The sequence below is a fragment of the Podarcis melisellensis genome, assembly GCF_964234715.1.
Source record: "Podarcis melisellensis genome assembly, chromosome: 2".
Lineage (NCBI taxonomy): Eukaryota > Metazoa > Chordata > Lepidosauria > Squamata > Lacertidae > Podarcis > Podarcis melisellensis.
Window position 1 is genome coordinate 72,587,287 of NC_138529.1, and position 21,644 is coordinate 72,608,930.

Below are 21,644 nucleotides of genomic sequence, written 5' to 3' on the forward strand. Positions count from 1 at the left end.
CTGGGAAAACTCAGCCAGATGGGCGGGGGTATAAATAATACATTCTTCTTTTTCTTCGGATTCAGCCCCACAGTTTAAAGTTATTCAAAGCATGGGAACACATTTCAAAACAATTCAGTCAGTGTATACTCTTAAAATTACCTGCCACGATCGGATTTTCACTGGGTCTCCAAGTGTGCCTATCAGGTTTGGTTCTTTTGTGTGTGGAACATTATACGTCTCAAGCTTACTTATCCATTCATCATAAAGTGAATTGCGGTATTGACCCTGCAAAGGAAAACTATGCATCACTGATATTAAATCAGTATTACAGTTAGCTAAATTAGGCCAACATGCTGGAAAAGAGAATTGAGGCCCACATTCCTAGCTGTTCCAATGTATTGTCTAGCATCTTGTTCACACAGTAGCCAACAACATACCTATAGGAAGCTCATGGGACATGAGTGCAACAGCACTCTCCCCACTTGTGCTCCCAGGCAACTGGTATTCAGCAGTTCATCACTGCTTGGTGCAGTGGGGTGATGCTGAGGAGCCATCCTCCCAACGCTGGTGTTGCTGCTGTTTACAGTGTGGTGATGGGACAAGGCAATGGTGAGGTTGGGGCTACTCTGGTGCTCCTGCTGGGGAGCCTGTGAAGCCCCAGTTCTGCTGCTATCCTGCCCCTGCACTGACCCGTTAAGTGGCAGAAATGCTGGTGTCAGGAGGGTGGTTCTGCAGCGCAGCCCACCGTGCAAACCACTTCTGTACACAGCCATCATGACTAGTACCCACTGACTGCTTTCTCCTTCATGGATTTATCAACATCTCTTTCAAAACCACCCAAGTTGGTGGCCTTTACTGCATCACATGGTGGTGAAAGAGAACTTCCTTTGGTCTTTCCTAAATTGTCCAACATACAGCTTCATTGGATGACTCTGGGTTCAAGTATTAAGAGAGAAGGAGAAAAATTCTCTCTATCCACTTTCATCTACACCCTGGATAATTTTCTATACTTCTATCATGCCCTTCTCCTTACTTGTATGTTTTTTTCTAAACTAAACTGTTCCAGCCCCTTCCTAATTTTGGTTTCCCTTTTCTGCACCTTTTCCAGGTCTACAATAGCCTTCTTGAGATGAAGCAATGAGAACTGTACATAATAGTCCATGTGTGACTGCACATCAATTTTTATAAGGGCATTATGATATTGAAAATATTATTTTCACTCCCTTCCCTAAATGAGCCCGAATATGGAATTCCTCTTTTTATATTGGGTTGGCATTTTCGTTAATCTATCCACCTTGACAAAGAATTATTTCCTGGACAGTGACCGCCAATTCAGGCCCCACTAGCACATAGGTGAAGTTAGGTTTTTAAAAACCCAATATGCATCACTTTATACTTGTTAACTATCAATTGCACTGGCTGTTTCTCTTGTGGGACAGATTTAGTAAGTAGGAGAGGCTGTATTAATTACAATTATCATTCCAGTCTCCCCATGTGTTTGGGATTTAAACGTTTAGAATAATCAGCTTAGCGTTTGCACTTAGAAAGCTAGCTGGTCAGAGTTTCAGATTACTATCCCTAGGCAGAAAAAATAAAAGCTAAGGAAAGGCTGCAAAACCTATTTAAACCCAGTTTTGAAGCAAGCTCGCTTCCCCCTTTTTAGTTACCACACTTGGAAAAATAATCAAAACAAAAACTGTAAAGTAAGTTAAAAATAGCGCTTACTTAAAGTCTTGCACTCATTTTCAACAAACACCAGCAAAAACAATGCAGGTAAAAATACTTCTAGGTTACAAAATTCATAGTTAAATTATAAGATTCAACTATGTCTGCACATGGGGAGAACACAGACAGACAACTATCTCCATCAAAAGCATGGTGCAAAAGGACAAAGAGAGAGAGAGAGAGAGCAACATATGTCTCATTTCTTCCTGCCACTGGAAACAGGGGAAATGACATCACACAGAGCTCTCTCTCCACCAGTTACATTCCTATGGTCTAAGACTGCCCATTTAGTAATTAATAGCTCTGTGGCCATTGGCCCCCAGACTTACTAATTAACAAGAATATGCACTGTTAGATTTTGACTGCAACTATCCCAGTTTCAGCCCTTGTATGTTTGACAATTCAGCACTATGCCACTATGGTTTAGCTACAATGTGGGATGCAGCAGGAATTTGACCCAGAAACATATTTTCTCTTGGGGAACTTATTCTGAACCAGAACTAAATCAAGACACTGATCAGGTATTCTGGAAAATAAAATATTTTTCCTACTCACCGTAAAAGGGCCCATGTATGCTATAAAGCCAGCTGAAGCCAACACATCCCCTGCAATGTTGTTAATCATATAATCCAGGTTCTGGACTGTTTCCTGCCAGCGTATCCTTTCATCAGCCAGGCCATTAATCAACTGGAGAAAAGAAAGATTGACATTAGTTTCTTTCTCAAAGAAGCTCCACCAAACCCCAGCAGAAAATGCCACAGAAAAACAGTGACTGGGACTGCCCACCTAAGCCCAACTACTGATATATGGGAAATGAAAAAGCAGATTTGACTCCCTGCTGTGATTAAGGCCACAAAATTACTATCGATGAGGATTTGGCAAACTTACTCGGGCGGACATAATTGTCAGAAGAAATTGGTGGTTTTACTAGTATCCCCCCCCCCCAAGAGTTTCTGGATTGCAACTTGGAGATTGTGTCTGTCTCTTTAACAGCTCTGCTGATGTGAAACAAAAGAAAGCTGTTTCTTCACCCCCAGTTCTTTCCTTCAGCCTCTGCTCCTGTCTTTCCATCTTGCCCCAACAAGTGGTAGGTGAGGCCTGGTGAAGAGAATGGGGCAGGAGAATCCACAGTTGTGGCCGTGGCCCTTACCTTGTCAGCCCGACCCAGTCTCTGCTCACACTGATCACACTTCATCTCGAGTTCCTCTTTTGTGGCCAGAGTACCTTGGTATTTGGCCTGCAGGTTGGCAATGCCATCTTCCACCTCTCGAAGACGCTCCTTGGCCTCATCCAGAATCTTTTGTGTGGCCTGGAGGTCTTCTTCAGCCTCCCTCAAGGCTTGCTGTGGAGAGAGAGAGAAATTTTTGTGAATGTCAAGTTCTGCCATAATTCCAAGGAAAATAATTGTGGTTAGCAGCAATGGGGGTGGGCAGAGGCTCCATTCAGTTTTAGGTGTACATGCAATAACTTTGAAGAAGCCCTGCTGTAGGTCTTACTCGTTTTGGCTCCACAGCTTTTGCCACAAAGTGATACTTATGCATGGCCCTGACCCACTGGCAGATAGATGTGCAGGCTTTGGACACTTTGGCTATGGCTGCTGGCTGAAATTCTTCACTGTCGATATATGGCTGGATCAACTTAATTACTGAATCTGCAATGTTATCCTGAAAGGGTTAAAAAAGAGATTATGAGTGCTGGGAGCATCAAGGTTTGAGACATCAGGGGAGTCAGCTGTGAGGCAGAACCAAATCCCATGGCAAAAATTCATCAGTGCGGCAGGAAAAGCATAAACTCCCAATTGTGCACTCCCTTCTCTGTTTCTAGCTTCAAGCCAAGCTTAGGCACTGCTCATTCATTCCTTCAAGATGGCTTTTATTACTGCAAGGCAATGTGTTTGGTTTGTGGGCAATACAGGTTATCATTACCTCCCCAAAAAGTGGAAGGAAAGGAAACCATTTATTTTCATCTGCTGGTTCAGGCCAAAATCAAAAGGTGAGTAGGCCAAGGTGCGTCCAGTGACTAATCACAGTCAAAAGGACAGCTGAGTATTCCTCGCATCACATCCCTTAATGGGGAACATCATCACTGACATTTGCTTCATAGCCAGCTTGTGACTACAGATAGATGCATGGTCCATGTTTTACGCAACCTTAACCTGGGAATAAATCGAGCCATTTCCTCCCAAAATTGGGAAGTGCAATGAGCTTGACCCCCTTTCCCCATTTCACAGCCAGGGATTGCTTGCACACCTCCCAGATCCCTGACTGTCAAATGATAGCTTTGTGTGGCTAAGAGAACTCTCCCCTGGCTAAGGGAAGCATCTGGGGCAAGCAGGCTTCACCTTGTAAAACCCTTTAGCCTGAAGGATTCTCTGCAGATATAAGGTGTTTATTCCCACCAGCAGTTTCACTGGGTGTGGCTTCTTTCAACCCCTCTGTTTAACTGAATTGTTGTTTAATTGCTACATTTAATGGAATAAGGTACTATAAAGGGGTTGCACCTCCTAAGAAATGTGGGGTGGTTGGTCTCCAACAGGGGCTATACCTGTGAAAATTAATCTTGGGGGTAGGAGACTACTGGAGCAACAGGGTCCCCTGTGAGTAGTGGCATTTCCGCCTTGCCCCTACATAAAATCATTTTTTCAGGTGCATCTTTTCAAAGCAGCCCTGATGGGCATCAATGGAGACGACTGCTTTGAAAGATTTCACTGTCACCAAATGCTTCCTTGCCAGGAAAAGCCCTTGCCAAACTTCTCCAGACTGTGTTTTTGGGATTTGTGGCATGGGTGGGAGGATATTAAACCAGGAGTTCTTGTCTCCCTTGGATTTTAATCTACTCTGAGGATTTGCAAGGATGGCTGCTTCTCTGAAACACACACCATGAGACCCTGGAGCTCATATCCTGGCTTGAGCCAAAAGAAAATAAAGCGGGGAAATGGTAGATGCCTCCTCCCTCCCTCCCTCCCTCCCTGCCAAATAGGTGAGGTTGTGAGGGGAGGAAAAAGGGGCATCCTAGAAATCCCTACCCAGAGATGTAGCATATTGGATGAATTATTTCTCTGAAATATACGCCCATTAACTAATTAAATTGAGCTTTACTAGCATGAACCAAAAAGCTATGAGAGAAAAGCATTTGATTGACTAGATGGCAAGCTTAAGTCCCACAATTATGCCAGCTACACTAGTACTTAGGCTTGCCCTTTTTCTTTTTTTACTAGCCCTTGCTCCTGAGCTTTTAATAGCAACTCCCTCTGTAGACTTTAGCAGACGAAAAGTTTATTCCCATGCCAGGAAGTGCTTCACCTGCTGTTGCTTCCAGATCAAGCTGTTGCTAAAAGCACAGGAGAAGCCAAGGCCGTTTTATTCTGGTCAGTTGGATGGGAGGAGCATGGAAGAGAGAAAATGACTGACTGACTACTATGGTACTTACCTTATCATATTTAAACAAGCTTTCAAGAAATTTCCCTGGGTCCTGAAGAAGGACTTTGCCAGGTTCCCAATAGTCATCTAACTTGGAACCTAGTTTCTCTCCTGCCACTTTCTTGGGCTTGATACCCTTCATGATGCAGACAGCTTCAATCACCATCTTCACTCCAAGTGGAGGACGCTGCATCGCTCGCACCTAGTTGGAAACACGGGGGAAAGAAGTGGATCAGTAATTCAGTATAATGTCACATCTGCTGGAGGGCATTCCTAACTATCCTGGACTCCAGTACTGAGGCATGAAACAAATCAAGATTACAATATGGTCTTTAAAAGAGCACCAACAGTCATAAAGCTGAGTGCCCTTTCTCTGATCATTGCCATTGTTTATAACACGCTATCCATGTACACAACACTTTACAAACAAAGAAAGGATAGGTCCCTGCCCCCAAGGGGGTTTACTGTCTACAAACTGACAGAAGGAAGACAACAAAGGAAGGGGTAAAAGGGGCAAGAATATGATATTACTTCAGTGACATGTATTTAAGCTTAGTTATAATGGGGGCATGAGGACTAGCGGGGTTCTGCTAAAGGCTTCGTGGAAAAGTAGGAGGGGTTTGAAGATAGGATGGCATCTTGGGGACATTCTGGGAGGCTGCAAAGAGCAAAAGACCTTCGGGCAGCAGAGGGTGGCAGAGAGGGACAAGTGAAGATTACAGGCAGGAATGCATCAGGATATATGAATGAAGAGGGGTAAGGGACCATGTGCATAACTGAATAGGTAAGAAGTCTAGGAACTTAAGGAAGTGTATCATGTGGCCATCATTATAAGAGAGTTGAATGCTTTTTGACAACCAAGTGCTGGACTGAGGTGAGGGGAACAAAAATGAGGGAAGATGCTGAGAAAAGTTTGCAGTGATTAAGATGCAAGATGACCAGGGCCTGAATCAGCTTTTGCCAAGATGTCAGAAAGAAAAGGACCAAGGGAAAGAGTGAGTGTGTGTTGTACCTTTTCAACAGGGTAGGTGGTGGTGTTATCAATGAATTCAGATAGTGTGAGGGGGTTGGGACAAATGATGAGAAGTTTGCTATTGGATGTAATGAATTTGAGACAACAATGGAACTACCAAAAAGAAATAACCAGTGAAGTACTTGTACATGTGACATCAGATGAAAGGGGGAAATTTTAGGATAGCGAGGGAGAACTGGGCATTAGCAGCATACAGGTGGTACTTAAAGCCACTCTACAATGTGTGTAGAGGAAGAACAGCAGAAAGGCAAAAATAGGAACCACAACACAGAAGGAAAGTAGGAGAAGAGCTTTCTTGTATGAAAATGCTGAAAGAGCAATTAGGCATGTAGGAAAAGAATTCATGGAGGGCAGAATCATGGAAACTTAGGGCAAAAGGGGAGCCAAGCAAGAGAGAGTGATTAATTTGAAAGGGAGAATAGAGGTCAAGGGGAGTGAGGACTAAATGGAGACCTTTGAATTTGGTAGGGAGGAGGTGGTCAGTGATTTTGGTAGGTACAGTTGAAGAGGTGAAAAGATTTGCAGGAGAGAAAACTGAGATACCAGGAGTACACCGAATACTCCAGTAGTCTGCAAATTGCAGCTAGATGCGAAATTGGACAAGAGATTATTTTTTTTTAGACTAGTGGAAAGGATAGAATCCAAAGTAACACTGAGTGAACATTCTGTCAGCTTAAGGAATTCTACTTGTGCAGTTGAATTTTTTCTCCTCCCTCCCACACACCCCTTAAATATATTCTAGGGGTTTCCCAGCCCCATGAAGCAGAATTGGAAGGGGCATGGAGTGTGCGCGGGGGGGGGGGGGGAGAAGGGGAAAAGTTCCACTGCACAAGCAGACAGGATGGGCTTGCTGAATACTACCCAGTGGCATGTTTAAATGCAGTCATTTTGAAGGTGCGGTTCTTATTTATTGGGAGGAGATGATAGCTGCCCTGAATATAGCTGCTTCTTTAGGTTTGAAACACCACCTACTTAGGTTTGATTGACACATGCCTAGTGACATGAGGAAAAAGGAAGACTGGGTTCATAAACCTTTCATAGTGTAGAAAAGAGAATTTCAGGACATGAAGTGCAGTAAGTGTCCAAATCCTAGGGTGGCCAGTTGAAAAAGACAAAGCTCCCAAACCTTTAACAGCTATGTAGAAGAGGGATGTTAGCAGCTGCAGCACATAATATAAGCAACACCAGCTGAAAGTCCTCCTTCTACATAACTATTAAAGGGGCCCAGTCTTCTTTTTCAGCAGGTAACCCTTTCAAATTCTCTCCTCTGCATATCCATTAAGGATGCAGGGCCCTGACCTTCTTTGTTGAGCTCAAGTATGAGGACCCCTTCATGGATCACTGCCTTGCCGTGGCGAAGGGGCTTGAAGAACTCAGAGAAGCTATGAACTATGCCGAGCAGGGCACCCAAGATGAACAGGTCATAGTGGAGAGTTTTGACCAAACATGATCCACCTGGAGGAGGAACCGGCAAGCCACTCCAGTATCCCTGCCAAGAAAACCCCATGGACAAAGACAACTGCTGGAGGAGACTCTTGAGAGTCCCATGGACTGCAAGAAGATCAAACCTCTCCATACTTAAGGAAATCAACCCTGAGTGCTCACTGGAAGGACAGATTGTGAAGCTGAGGCTCCAGTACTTTGGCCACCTCATGAGAAGACTCCCTGGAGAAGACCCTGATGTTGGGAAAGATGGAGGGCACAAGGAGAAGGGGGCGACAGAGGACGAGATGGTTGGATAGTGTTTTCGAGGCTACCAGCATGAGTTTGACCAAACTGCGGGAGGCAGTGGAGGACAGAGGTGTCTGGCGTTCTCTGTTCCATGGGGTCACGAAGAGTCGGACACGACTAAACGACTAAACAACAACAACAACATGAGGAACCTTTGGCTGTTCAGATGATGCTGAACTACAGCTCCCATCAGCCCCAGCAAGTATGGCCAATGGTTTCTCACATCTGGTCTAGATCACTTAGAGTTGCCTAATTTATGGCACAATCTTAACCATGTCTACTCAGAAGTAAGCCCTGTTGAATTCCATGGGGCTTACTCCCAGGTAATTGAGGTCAGGACAGTGAGCCTTAGTCACTCAAAGCTTTATGAGTGAACAATATTGTGCTTGGCATTATATGAAAACTGTCTCTGTTGTCAGATCTTTGAAGATGGTTTCATGTTTGCAAGTTGTCACTCAATGTCAGAACCACACTGAATGAGAAAAGAACATTTGTGCTTGAACTTTCCCCAGTTTAGATTATTGTCATACTACCTCTGTGTCAATGTATGTATGTATGTGTACTTGGAAGCTCCACTAAATATACTTTCGGGTAAGTGTGCATTCAATTATGGATAAAACCACCTGATGCAAATAATGGCTGAAGTGTCCCAGTGTTTGCCATCAGATGGCTAGGTAGGTATGCATGCAAGAGAAGAATCTCAAGAATGTCTTTTTGGAATGCAATGGGATGAGCTCCCCTATTATGTATCAGTAGGGCTACAGGCTGGGAAAGTACTGAGCATACTAGAGCTGATGGGCTTTCATTGCATTGCCACCTGTGAGCAGAAATTGTACAGACAGGATGGCAGTGATGATCAATACAAAAGGCAGCTGCCGGATATAGGAGTACAATACTGGATAGAAACTAATCGTACCAATTTGTCAATTGGCTTCCGATATAGCTTTAACACAGCAGTTTGCAATTAGGACAATTAGCAGCCGCTAATACTTGATCTTTGTGCTGTGAAAAGTTCCCCCTGCTGGTTTCTGCAGAAATAGGTATAAGAGAACTCCAGGCTACAGTTTGCTCCCAGGGTTACAGGGGTAAGTTACAAAGAGTGGCTAAAAAAAGACTACATGCATTGTTGTTTTGCTACTGCACCAGTGGGGTTTTGATCACAGAATTGCTGAGTTGGAAAGGACCCCGAGGGTCATTTAGTCCCACATCCTGCAATGATGTTGATGCAAATAAAAATGCAAAGTGAATCACTTGGCTCACAGGATTGCTCCAGGGTGGCTGTGGTCTGTGTGCGAAGAAGCTGGGGGATAGTATCCAAAGGGCAGAACAAATATTTATGTAGGGCCCTGAAACTTTTCCCTGACCATGAGCAATCCTGCTTGATCCTCCTTTATATTATAAGATTTAACCAATTATTATCTGCATGCTTTCAAGATAAAAGCTATTTTAACACCCAAATGCATGAAGAAAGTTAACACTAAAATTCTCAAGGTGTGGAATTCAGATAACCGATACTAGGGGTGTGCATCAGCTCTGTACTTCCCAAATTAATGAGGCAAATAGGGGTGATTTGGGTAAGATTTTCACATGCTTGAATCAGACTGACTGGAGACTCCTTAAAGTCCCAAGTTCCTCTGTAGAATTGAGTGCCCCCCATGCTGCTTTTCAAAATGAGTGCTGCATTCTTTCCCAGGGGAAAGATTCTGTATCCCCCAACGATCTCTCTGTGAGTTGGAGGGAGAAGCCTGTCTACTTACTTGCGTGGGTTCTTTGCTGGGTAACAGGCTCTTTGTACAAACCCCCACCCCACCCCCGGGATGTATCTGCATACAATTTGGCAGACTTAATCAACCCTAGTAGGGCTCCTATATCTGCAAATTTCATCAAATTCTGTGAGATGAGAAAAAATTATAGCCACGTTTAGATTTTCCATTACTGAATGTAGGAAAAGCAGAGCTTTGTTTTTAGTAGAATGAATTTGATCCCCCCCAAAAATGAGTCAAGCTGGAAAGATGGAGTGACTCCAAAAAAGACTGGGCTGCTTCCCAAAGCGGAAGATACAAGTCAAAATCTTATGGTTGGTGCACACCTCTATTAAACGTCTTACTTGTGCAATGATGGCATAGGTAGGCACAAGGGAGACCTCCCTGCATTTTGATAAGCAAATTGCATCTGCTCCCTCCAGGGTTCGAAGAACCAGAACATGCTCTCACGGAGACGCTCCAGAGTTTTCCTCCTGGATACAGTTGACAGAGGAAGTGAGTTTGTGGAGACCCTGAAATTTGTTTATCCCAAGGCAGATGATCTTCAGGAGAAAGACTTTGACTGGCTCTTTGATTGTCCTGAGACAGAACAGTTTCTTGAGTCTTTCTGCAACATAGTGGGGGAGGAGAATGTATCCAGTTCTACAGAACTGGAGGCCTATGAGAAACTGGTCATTTCCGGGAAGCCTGTTCTGGAAGGTGAAGCACTGGAACAGGTGTTGAAGACCTGCCGCCAAGCCTCTCAGCTCAGGTGTGCTATGCAGGAGAATGACACCTTGCCTCTCGAGACACTTGAACAAGAGGTGCAGATGCTGAAGAGCCAATGCGCCTGTCGGGTAATGCGGCGCACCAAGCTCCAAATTCGTCTAGCCAGCTTGAAGCGGGAGCTCTGTCATTCAGCTGAGAAGAAAGAGAAAGCAAGCCGGGAGCTGAAGAAGGCACACCTGCGGCTAGAGCCAGAGAACTTTCAGAGCAATGATGCTCTCAGCCAAGCCTGTAAAAAAGTAAAGGAGCTGATGCAATGGCACAGGAAGCCTGCAAGCAAGCGGCAGGAAGCCTCAATGGCAGCAGCGGACCTGGAACGTTGCCTTGAATTGGAAGAAAAAGTCTCAAAGGCTTTATTGGGATTCTCACCAAAGGTCTTGCCAGATGTTGTCAGCGATGTGGAAGCTGATCAAACAGTTCTGGTGAAAAGGGGGCAGGGAGACTCTTGGGGAAAACTGGATACAGGGTCTATGGAAAGACGAGCTCAGAAAGTGCTGCTAGATAGTAAGAGTACAATCTGCAGTGATGATTCTGAAGGTCACAAAACGACATATGACATGCTGAAAAGCCAAGTTCTCCCCAAGGGGCAGCTGGGCAATAAGAATGAACCAGAGTTTACTTGTAAAGCTCTGCTGCAAGAAACGGACCGAATGGAAAGTGAGAACTTCAGAACCATTCAGGATGGTTGTCAAGGAGGGTTGAAGATGCGGGGAGAAGCTGCTGAAATGGAGCATACCAAAGATGACAAGCTGAGCAGCTATCAGGAAGAACTGGAGCGCATGGCATTGGCTTACATGTGCAGTCAGGGAAAGGCACTTGTGACCTCTGCAAACATTAAAGGAATTTCATATACCTTGAAATGGGCAGGAAAGGCCCTCAAGGCTGCTAAAGAGAACAAGGTAGGTCACTAGCTTCCTGGCTTAAACAAACAGGGTTTAGTACATGACAGTACTGTAAGCACTTGTAATACAATAGTTTCTGCAACACAGAAATGCATTGAGAGAGAGAGATACGAATAATAAAAGAGTGAGACTCTAATTCACCTGTTGCACTTGGTGAATGGGTTTGAACCACTAGACATTTTTCACCTGTAGTGAATGCACTCTTTTTGTCACGCAAGCCCCTGCTTGGCTCTGCATTCATCAGAGCTGGTGTTTGATTCTTTCCACCTCTGACTGTATCCATCCACCAAGAGCCAACCCGTGTACATTAAAATTTTGTGGAAATAGAGGACATTCCTGAAGGCTGAAACTGGCAGGTTTGGGATAAGGGACATGCTTCTGGCGAAGAGGAAACAAATGAGTGGTGGTGGTGGTGGTGGTGGTGAAAGCAGTTTCTCTAGAGCAACAAAGAAATCCCTTGCTGGAGATGAATGAAAATAAAAGAAACATTAGGAAGTGGGGCAGGGAAGGAGAGAAAAGTAAAAGCAACATGCAGTTTTTCACTTAAAGTCTGTATCCAACATGTTCTCAACCATGAAGTAAAAAACTAATAGATTGGGGTGACAGCAAAACCCCCCTTGCAATGTTCATATTTAAGTGACATCTTATTTATATGTAAGCTGTATATTATGTATTAACGATGCTGCAAACACAGACAAAAATAATACTTTTGCCTCATGTTTTGAGTAAATTTTTATCTCCCACTTTATGGACTCCTGACTGCTAAGCTTTATAAAGAAAGCTGATATAATCATTCGATATCAGAAAATCAGAACTTAACAGGTCCTCTGGACCAATCTAGTCCTAAGCTATTTGTATTGTGTTCTGCATTATTCTCAGTTTTCTGAGTTACTGGGTTAGGAGAATACTTGCCAACAAAACTGGTGGTTTTTCTTGCAAAGTTCGTAGAGGCCTTCAAGAACTGCAGGGGAATGTGAAATTTAATGTCCTTCTCTTCTACAGGTGGAGGAAGAGAAAGGAGAACTGTATCTTCGTAGAGCCACTTTCCACGAGCAGTTGTGTATCCTCCAAAGGGAGGTTAGACAGGCAAAAACCAAAAAACTTGTCCCTTTGCTCCAGACCAGTGCCAGCCTCCTTCGCTTGCCTGTAGTATGTGGAGAACTCACTTTGGAAACCAGGAGACTTGGTCATCTCTTATCGATGCAAGAACAAGCTGCTGACCAAATGATGGTCCAGTGGAGCCATTTGGAGCTGCTGTGGCTCTTGCTGATGCATGAGCAGAAGAATCTGCAACAGATGAAGACCCAACTGGAGGGGATGGTGGCTACCTCGAATGAATCACATGCTAAATTACAGGAATGGCAAGCCTGCTTTGAGGATTCAAGATTCTCCATTAAGCAATGCCCGCGGACTCTGATAGACCCCAGTGATCTCACCATGTTAAGGTAAAGATCAGAAGAGCTATGGCAGGGGAAAGGTATCAAATGGCTGCAAGTGTTAGAAACAAGGAAATACTTCCTTAGGGTAGAAATGGGGCTCGTTAGAAAACAAAAATAAGCTGGTATGTGACTAAAATGAAGCATAACCTATTGAAGATAAAATACGCTAGGACCTTCTCGACCATTTCTTTTATGCAGCACACTTGAATGAATGTTGGAAAAGAGCCATAGTCATTAATGCAGGACATTTAAACCACTTTGAGATGAATTAACAGATAATCTCCTAATTGTTAATTCAGCTAAACAAGCATCAAGTCTAACTCGGGTTGAGTCTTTCAAATACTCAAAATTCTCTCACAGCAGCAGATCAACAAGAAACGAGATAGCATCCCAGCACAATTCTATAGTCACTCTAGTCATCTATAGCGCAGCCATTTTCAAAGTATATGAATCTCTTGCTTTTCTCACTGGTACAAGGCCAAGAACTGTCATGGATACAATTTCTCAAAGCTTCTAACTGATGGATGCGTCTTATGTATCCCTTTCCTCCTTAGGCTGTGGGAGATGCTAAACAGGCACAGTCAAGATAAGCAACTCTTCCATGCCTATGGGGCCTTGGCAGGCTGGGGCTCCCGGTTATGCCAGGAGCTCAGGATGCTCAAAGTGCAGCTGGCCACACCACACTCTCAGCTTCCTAAACTGGAGTCTGACAATGAGGTACTTCACTGTTTGATGTATGGTGACTGCAACCAGCTAATGCTTCGTGCTCAGGTAAGCAAAAGCTGTAGCCCATCATGTGTGTGAATCTTCTTTTTCTTGCTATATTATCTATTGATAATCACAAGAATAGACCAAATTAACGGCACACAATGATCTTTGCTTTTGCTACACCATTAAGTGTTGTACTCTTGGGACTCCTGGTCCTCCTTAAGTAGCAAACTTCCCTCCCTGTGAAACTTCTAAATGATGAAAAATTGGAGAAATATGTGCTGCTGCTTCTGAACCCCTATTTGTTTTGACACCTGTTTTCTACAGGGACTAGAAGAACCTCTGGAGCAGCTTTACACCACACAAGCCAAACTCTACCAAATGCTAATGGACACCTTGAGTGATGTGAAGGCCAAGCAAAAATCCCTGCGGAGTCACTTTCAGCAAACTGAGCGCAGCCTCTACATGCATTTCTTCACTAACCCAGAACAGCTGAAGGAGCTGGTGCAAGATGCTGAGAAACAGACCTTGGCATTTTCTTAGGTGTCGGTATAGTCACATGAGAGTAGTTCAGTAGAAAATAGTCCTCCAGCTTGCTTGAAGGTACTCACATCTTATCGTCATCTAGACTGAGTGGAAAGTCTCCTTAGGGAGAATCCTGTTCATGAAAGCTTACATTGCTATGTTCTCTTTGTAAAATAGACAGATTTGGACCTACCGGTAATTCCATATACAGCGTTTCTTCCCTACAATGACTTGGTAAAAAAGGCTCTTAAACTACAGTCTGTTTTTTCCCTTCAGCGTCTGAGTAAAGTGATGGAAGTAGTGATGGATGGGTGGGCTGAGATGTTGGTTAAAACTAAAAGCTACAGTGCATACTTCTAAGATGGGGCGCTGCCCTTTTCTGCTTGCCTGCATATTTATTGTCTACCTATTTTTCTATCTCAATTACTGATGTTATTCAAAAAAAACTGTGATGAAAGAAGAACATGGCTGCACAATCAAGAATGTTTTGTTCAATGGTCAGGGTCCATTTTTTGCTGTCTTAAATTGTGGTAATACAAGAAGCTCCATGGTTGAAAATATAATGTGTACCAGTTTCAGGCATGTTGCTTGTTTTATATTGAAAACAACTCACTGAAATATGCTAATAAAAGTAATGTTCACTTTAATTTTAACTATTTGTTTAGGCAAAGGGCCATACCAACTAGCCTAGAAACATGCTGATGTTGCAATATAATTATTGAAACACATTCTCCCTTTACCTTTCAAATAGGATATGGTGACAGGCATTGCAGAATCCTGGTGGAAACTGGTCACAATCACTTATTATAGAAGCCTATTTTTAGATAATTTCATTGGCAACAGGATCCACACATTTTATCATAAGTTACAATATAATTTTGTTTCCAGAATTCTGAAGAAAGGTTATGGAGGGGCTCTCTTTTCATACACCAGTAGCTCAATATAACTGCATTTTCCACTATGCATTTAAGACATAGTAAAAAATATTGCACATATCTGAATACACCTATACATTTCTTTTGGTGACTTGCTGCTGCCACCTGACAATACAGATGAGCTACGTGCCGGGGTGGGCACCAACTAACAATAAGTCTTCACATGCGTAGCAAAAATACACATCTAGAGCATATGACTCTACTCTTAAGATCATCTCTAGGCACTGACTACAACATCAGTCAAATTGACAGCTGGCTAAATAAACCCAACTCTTGGAACAGTCCTTGAACTGGGGGAACATAATTGACAATAGGCCTTCTAAATTTTCTGCAAGTGCCAAATAATAGTAGGTAGTAACCCAGCATGTACCTTCAAATGTCAGTGAACAGAAAACGAGACAAGGATCTGTAGCACTAATTTTCTGTTTGTATTCAGCAGCTGTCAATATTCTTTCCAGCTAGGAAGCTTTGCAGTGGCTCAATAGTCTATTCAAAAGGGAGTTGGCCTTTGAATTCAATAGGACTAACTTCTGAAATGACACAAACAGGGTTGTGCTGTGTGATGTGAACTATGCTTTTACTTCCCTTACTCTTCTCATTTAGTGAAATGAAGCCAGATGGTAACATTGCTATAGAGCCATTTGAGTCCAAAGTGTTAAGGTGGTAGAGGGATGCTGATACCCATCGTTTCAGCCTCTCCGGCAGGTGCAGACTGCTTTTCATCCCTCCTCATCAGATTTATCATTTGATGAGTGAGGAACAATGTTTGATCTGTGTATATGCATCTGCATGTCTGTGTATGTGATGGCTGGGATGTGGGTGAGAGAGTGTGCACGCTGGATATGACCTACATATGGCACTACATACCTTTGGCTGAAAAGGATTAGATTCTTCTTCTTCAGGGACAGCCATCAAAGGGAATAAGCTGCTACAACTCACTTACAAGGAAAACAAGTTTGAAAATCAGAATGGGTGGGGTGTTTAGGGGGTGTTACTATTGAACCTGTATCCATGGTAAAGCACAGGCGGTATAACTAGTATTCTTGTTGAAAATATTGTTAAAAGCTATTCTTTCTCAACTCTGTTACCTCTGTAACATCATTTTTGTTGAGGTTCCTCAAGCTGGCAAGGGCAGCATCCAGGGCAGGCAGGGCTTCTGCCAGGTCCTTCTGTGCGTCATCAGCAATAGCCTGAGCGGTCTGAGCTTTGACTTTGGCTTTCATTTCCTCTGCCTGCACAGCATTCCGTGTTTCTTCTGCAACAGCTGTGTCTACCTGCAGCAGCACAAAGGTATTTGGAATCATGAATGCTTTCAGGACTGGCTAGATTAGAAGCACCGTTTCTGCATCAGTCAGAGACCCAGTCTGCCTGCCATGGTAAACCATAGTTAACGGTTTACCATAGTTAACATGGCTCTCACTAGCACACGGGGGGGGGGGGGGACAAACCACAACAATTGTTTTAGGATTACATCTGAATACAGGATTGTGGCTTGTTTCACTCCCCACCCCAGCCCCGAAAAAAAGCCCCAAGCCCACATTAAGCCAAAGGAAAACTTTGACAACAGATCAATGTTTGTTTGGAGTAAAGCAAACCATGAGCACTAATTCAGATGAAACTTTATGTCAGGGGTTTGTTTGTTTTCCTCCTGCTCACTTGCAGGAAGGAAAAAAGCAGGCAAGATTAGTGTATTCACAGTAAACTATTAATTATGGTTTACCACGATGTGTTAAAGAGGTCATTGTTTGCCAAAGCATAAAAACATTCTAGCATAACAACAACAACAACAACCACCCAAGGGGCATGCTTTTTTCAAAAGAGCCAGGAGCAGATATGGCTGACCAGAACTCTGAACAGGAACACTGCTGATACAGAATGATAGTCTGCAATGTTTGGTTACCTGTCTCACTTGGGAAGTAGTATATGGTAGATTCAAGTTCTTTATTGTGCATGCATGGCTAAAGATAAAGAGATTGCCCTTCTTATGAACATGATTGTCTGAAATAAGCATCACACCTCACATAGCAAGGTTAAATATTTGGAGTTTAGTATAAAGGCCAGGTCATGCCATTTTGGAGCCAAAAGAACAAACCCAAATGGCACCCCCTTTTGCAGTAAAGAACAACAAAAGTTTTCTGTCCTTGTGGCAAATGTTGCCCCATTACAGTGGCACCTTGGGTTAAGTACTTAATTCGTTCCGGAGGTCCGTACTTAACCTGAAAGTGTTCTTAACCTGAAGCACCACTTTAGCTAATGGGGCCTCCTGCTACTGCTGCGCCACTGGAGCACAATTACTGTTCTCATCCTGAAGCAAAGTTCTTAACCTGAAGCACTATTTCTGGGTTAGCGGAGTCTGTAACCTGAAGCGTATGTAACCTGAGGTACCACTGTATTTTAATTGTAGGACTTGTATTGTGTGAAAACAAGGCAGAGATGCAATATGGGCCTCTCTTTCTCCAGATTAAAGCTAACAAGGCAAAGTATCAGCACAAAGTCCAATGATCAGGTTCTTTCCCCTTCTTGTTTTACCAGGGCACCATCAGTCTTTTTTGCAACAGTGTCTGAAGGCCCACTGCATACCTGTATCTGTTCCATGGTTACCAGTGTGTCTTGGGCAGCCTCAGCCAGCAGGGGGCGTGCTAATTCTAGCTCTTCCTGCATTTTTGCTACATCTTCTGCAGTTCGCAAAAGCTAGAAATGGAGGGGAAAGTCATTCTCATATTGAACGTGTCTAGCGAAGAGGAAAATAATCTGAAAACAGTACAGATAGTAAAGGAAAAACCTCAGAAGTAGCTTCAAGCTGCTTGAAAAGACAACCTGTTGTTTATCTGGGCTCCACTGGAAAGTCTCTTCTATTCTAGAGCACAATCCAGTCCAAGCCACAGTTAATTCAGTGTCAGAGTTCTATGAAGGTGCTCAATTCCCCCACCAAAATCAATGGTATTAAAACTGCTTAACTTTTACTTGGCCCAGCGATGTTTTAAAACATTATTTTACCATTGCTTTTTCTTTGTTGTTATTCAATGCTGCCACTTTTCTGCATGAAAACTGGCAGCATTTCCTAAGAGTAGCACAAAATGCCCAAAGCTTGTTTCAGGTTGTGGGTTTTGTTTTTTTAAAATATAAAGTATAATGTGCTACTAAAAGTCTCAGTTTCACATAAGACCAGGGTGAACTGCACTCAGTAAAGGAAAAAAGAACATCAATATATGTGGCTTTATCTTCATTCCTTCTCTCTCTCTTTTATAGCCTTACACATTTACACAGTGAAGAAAAGAGTCTATGCCAGCCTTCCCAAGTTGGTGCCCTTCAACTCTCAGAAGCTGATGGGAGTTGAGGGTTCAGCAATATCTAGAGGGCACCAGTTTGGGTAAGGCAAGTCTTTGCTCACCCCCAATACAGATACATTGACTTTTACTAATGATATTTGGGTGTATAATGATTCGAGGTAATTAACACCATTGACATAGCATTTACCTTAAATAAATAAATATAATTAGGCAAATCAGTTTTCAGTCAGCAAGAAAAACATATCTGTAGGCTTTTTGGAAGATGCATGTTAATTGATCTGATCGCTGTCTTAAAATAAGAAGGCTACATGCTGAATTTTATTCTGAGTGTTTTTCAGATATTTTATTCTGCTGGATTTTATTCTGGGTGTTTTTCTGATTTATTTTTTTTACATGTTAAATAATTCTTTAGTCTTATTTTGGTAGTGTTTAATGTGATGCATGCTGTTATTCCAGTTATAGTCATACAGGCACCCTCTGTGTTGAGCATCTTTCTAGAGCCTTCCATGTTGACCTCTCTTCATCAGCTGCCAGCTGGGGCAGCTTCGGGTTCTCTCTCTAGGCTTCCTTCTGAATTCCCTCACTGAACTTACTGAAGACTGATCTTCCTACAGTCCTGAGCCTGGTGTAATATTCCCTTCAGCCAATCAACAGGTTTCTGTTGGAATTCCAAACCCATATGGACCAACAAGTTTGAAAGGAATGTCCACTAAATAACTTATCATAAACTAACCACTTTGGATGTTATTGCCCTGTACATAAAAGCTGGAACCTTGCATGTATATATCACTGTCTTCTTAGCACGAATTAGTAACTCTGACAGTTTGAACAGCTATTTGGTAGATGACCACCAAGACTTGAATACTATGCATCTCAGAGATGGGGAGCCTGTGGCCCTCCAGATGTTACAGAACTACAACTCCAATTATCCCAGACCACTTTTTACCTAATTTTGATAGTTTCTATACAGGAGGCTTCCAAACATTGACTTTCACAAGCAATGACAATGCTTTTGAAAGTAATCAGCACAGTGACACACTATACATCAGGCCCAAGCTGATATTCCAAACTTATTAGTGTGTGGTGGTGGAGGGAACCTTTCATGATGTGCTTTGCTGAAAAGGAGAAATTGGTCTTCAGCATATGTGATAGAACCCCAAGACTGAAGCAACTCACCTTGTCCAATCCACTCTTCATCCTGGTTTTGGCAACTTTGAGCTCCTGCTTTTTTGCACCTATCAAGGTGGTGAAGATGCCGAGCAGCTCCAGGTAGCTTTTGGGAGTGACATAATTATGCCTTGCCAATTCTGCCAGATACACCTTGCACTTAAGTGCTACGCTCTGATGGATTTCTACACACATCTCAATCTATAAGGGGGAGGAAACAGACGTTGGAAAAAGGTTTCTCAACAGAAAGAAGGCAGAGAATGACTATGAAATGTGCTACATGCAAGATGCACGAAATGTGGAATGCTAACATTTATGAAATGAGTATTTCCTTGAAACATAGGGACCAATTGGAGAAGTGACAGCTATTCGAAACACTAGCAGGGACTCATACAATATGAATTCTAATAACGAAACATAAAAAAGAGAGCAGCTATCTAATAATTGAATGTTTCTCCTTGCACATATGTAAAATCAGAGGTTGTGAGCATGTTTAAGAGAGGTCACTTACCATTCCCTGTATAATTTCAGGGGTGGCATCAGTATCTGGGATCTCATTGAAAAAGGAAGCAGCAACAGACTCCAGGGCTTCTGCAGGCCACTCATTAAACCAGTCAATGGTACAGCAGTTCACCAGAGATGGGAACTGTCTGAGCCGTGCTCGGAATACCTCTCCAATAGGACTGGAGAACGAGGAAGCAGTAAAGAACGAGAAAACCTTATTAGAATAGACTTCAACTAAGGCAAATATTTCTAGTTGGGATGTACTGCAGGGAATTCTTTTAACAGCAAAGGCCATGCTAGGCACATTCAGAAAACCACAATTAAAATTTATACTAATATATTACACTAAACCACTGGGGATGGGGAATTCCCACTTCACCAGCAAAGCCTTTATACTCATTAATGTTTCCACAAGGCAATCATCCCAAATGTTGACATTCAAATTAGGTGCCCTATAGATCTCTTCTACATGTGGATTGGAACTAAAGGCTGTAACTATGGTATGTGCCGTTATTCCTGAAGGAATAGGCACTATGCTTTGTAAGTGAACACTTTGATCCGTCTAAGAATTGTGGGCAACACAACTTCATGGCTCCTATGGATACAGAGTTCAAAATGCAGTGATATTTATTTTGAAGATTTATAGCACAGCTATAAGACTATTAGCCGAAATATAATTGAAAAAGTCACATCAAACCTCAAGGGTGCGGAAAATAGGAGTGAAGAAAAAAAGCAACAATATCTGAAGGATCCCATTCCTGCTATATTCCAGCCCCCTGTAGCATGGATCACCACTGATAGTAAGGAAAGCTCTTGGGAGCTTGGAGAGACCCCCTTCACCATTTAGCCCAATGGACTAGGCTAGCTCATACCTCATGCATAGGACTGTGTGGATATTGCTGCGTACTCTCCCTGTGTACGCAGCCATCAGGTTGGCCTTGGTAGGCTGAAGCCCCTGGTCCTGCACTAATGGTTTCATAGTGGTCATAATCTGGTCCTGTTCATCCAGGGCATACAGGTTGGGTATGTCTCCTGAATTCAGCAGGTTGTTGATATCCTCAAGAAAGGACTCACTTTTAATCTAAAGAAAAAAATTAAAAGGCTTCTATCGGCAGTAATAATGTTGTGCCTTTCATTTTAACCTCATCTACTTACCCACTAAAGATCTCGTCTTTGTGACTTAGATTTTCCTATTGAAAATCACTGAAATGTAAGTCACAGTGAGAACACTGGTTGTGTAAATAATGAGAAATAGCCTAACTGATGGGATGAGATCTGCATTAGAGAGAGAATAGTGCGAAACCCCTACTTTGTTAATGTGAAGTAGTAATTCAGAAATTAGACTAACATTTGAGACCCATCTTTTGGATCCACTCCTAAACTCTGATCACTTTTCTAGGCATTTCATTCTTAAGACAATAAATATGCACTTCCTATCTGTTGCTTGTAATCCACTTACCATCCATCAACCCTAAACATCTGTTTTAGAGACATTAAATCTCTCCAATACTAGTTGGGCTGTATTTTGTACCTGGGAAAATGCAAATTCCCCTCCAATGGTACACTTATTGCTACTAGAAGGCATTGACACCTATTAGATATTGCTTGTAATGAGAATTTTCTCCCTTTCCTCCACCCAATACTTATGCCGTTCTACGCATTCTAATGTGTTATTTCGCTCATTATTAGCAATGTTTTCAATGTTTTAAATGCTGAGTGCATGACCCAGTGCATGAAACTGATATTCCTTCCCTTA

General features: G+C 42.8%; 2 protein-coding genes across 5 annotated transcripts in view; one reads left to right on the forward strand and one right to left on the reverse strand.

Moving 5' to 3' along the window:
* DNAH1 (dynein axonemal heavy chain 1) overlaps positions 1–21,644 on the reverse strand; it is a 118,660-nt gene that overhangs the window by 14,534 nt on the left and 82,482 nt on the right. For all 4 annotated transcript variants that reach the window (XM_081900180.1, XM_081900181.1, XM_081900183.1 and 1 more), the window contains 10 exons: positions 20,761–20,969; positions 19,896–20,067; positions 19,394–19,585; positions 17,508–17,618; positions 16,016–16,201; positions 5,137–5,328; positions 3,204–3,371; positions 2,858–3,049; positions 2,263–2,394; positions 142–267 (listed from right to left, as the gene is read on the reverse strand). In XM_081900180.1, the coding sequence (XP_081756306.1) occupies positions 142–267; positions 2,263–2,394; positions 2,858–3,049; positions 3,204–3,371; positions 5,137–5,328; positions 16,016–16,201; positions 17,508–17,618; positions 19,394–19,585; positions 19,896–20,067; positions 20,761–20,969 (1,680 nt within the window). The remainder of the gene's footprint in view (positions 1–141; positions 268–2,262; positions 2,395–2,857; positions 3,050–3,203; positions 3,372–5,136; positions 5,329–16,015; positions 16,202–17,507; positions 17,619–19,393; positions 19,586–19,895; positions 20,068–20,760; positions 20,970–21,644) is intronic.
* LOC309363815 (HAUS augmin-like complex subunit 3) lies at positions 10,004–14,630 on the forward strand. Its single transcript, XM_081900289.1, has 4 exons — positions 10,004–11,317; positions 12,323–12,765; positions 13,314–13,530; positions 13,795–14,630. The coding sequence occupies exons 1-4, from the start codon at positions 10,094–10,096 to the stop codon at positions 14,008–14,010; spliced, it is 2,100 nt and encodes a 699-aa protein (XP_081756415.1). The 5' UTR covers positions 10,004–10,093; the 3' UTR covers positions 14,011–14,630.

Excerpts from the sequence above, each read along its gene's own strand:
- LOC309363815 (XM_081900289.1), top strand. The coding sequence starts at position 10,094 with ATGCTCTCACGGAGACGCTCCAGAGTTTTCCTCCTGGATACAGTTGAC. Across the intron at positions 12,766-13,313 it reads AGTGATCTCACCATGTTAAG|GCTGTGGGAGATGCTAAACA; the intron begins GTAAAGATCAGA and ends TTTCCTCCTTAG. Across the intron at positions 13,531-13,794 it reads AGCTAATGCTTCGTGCTCAG|GGACTAGAAGAACCTCTGGA; the intron begins GTAAGCAAAAGC and ends TGTTTTCTACAG.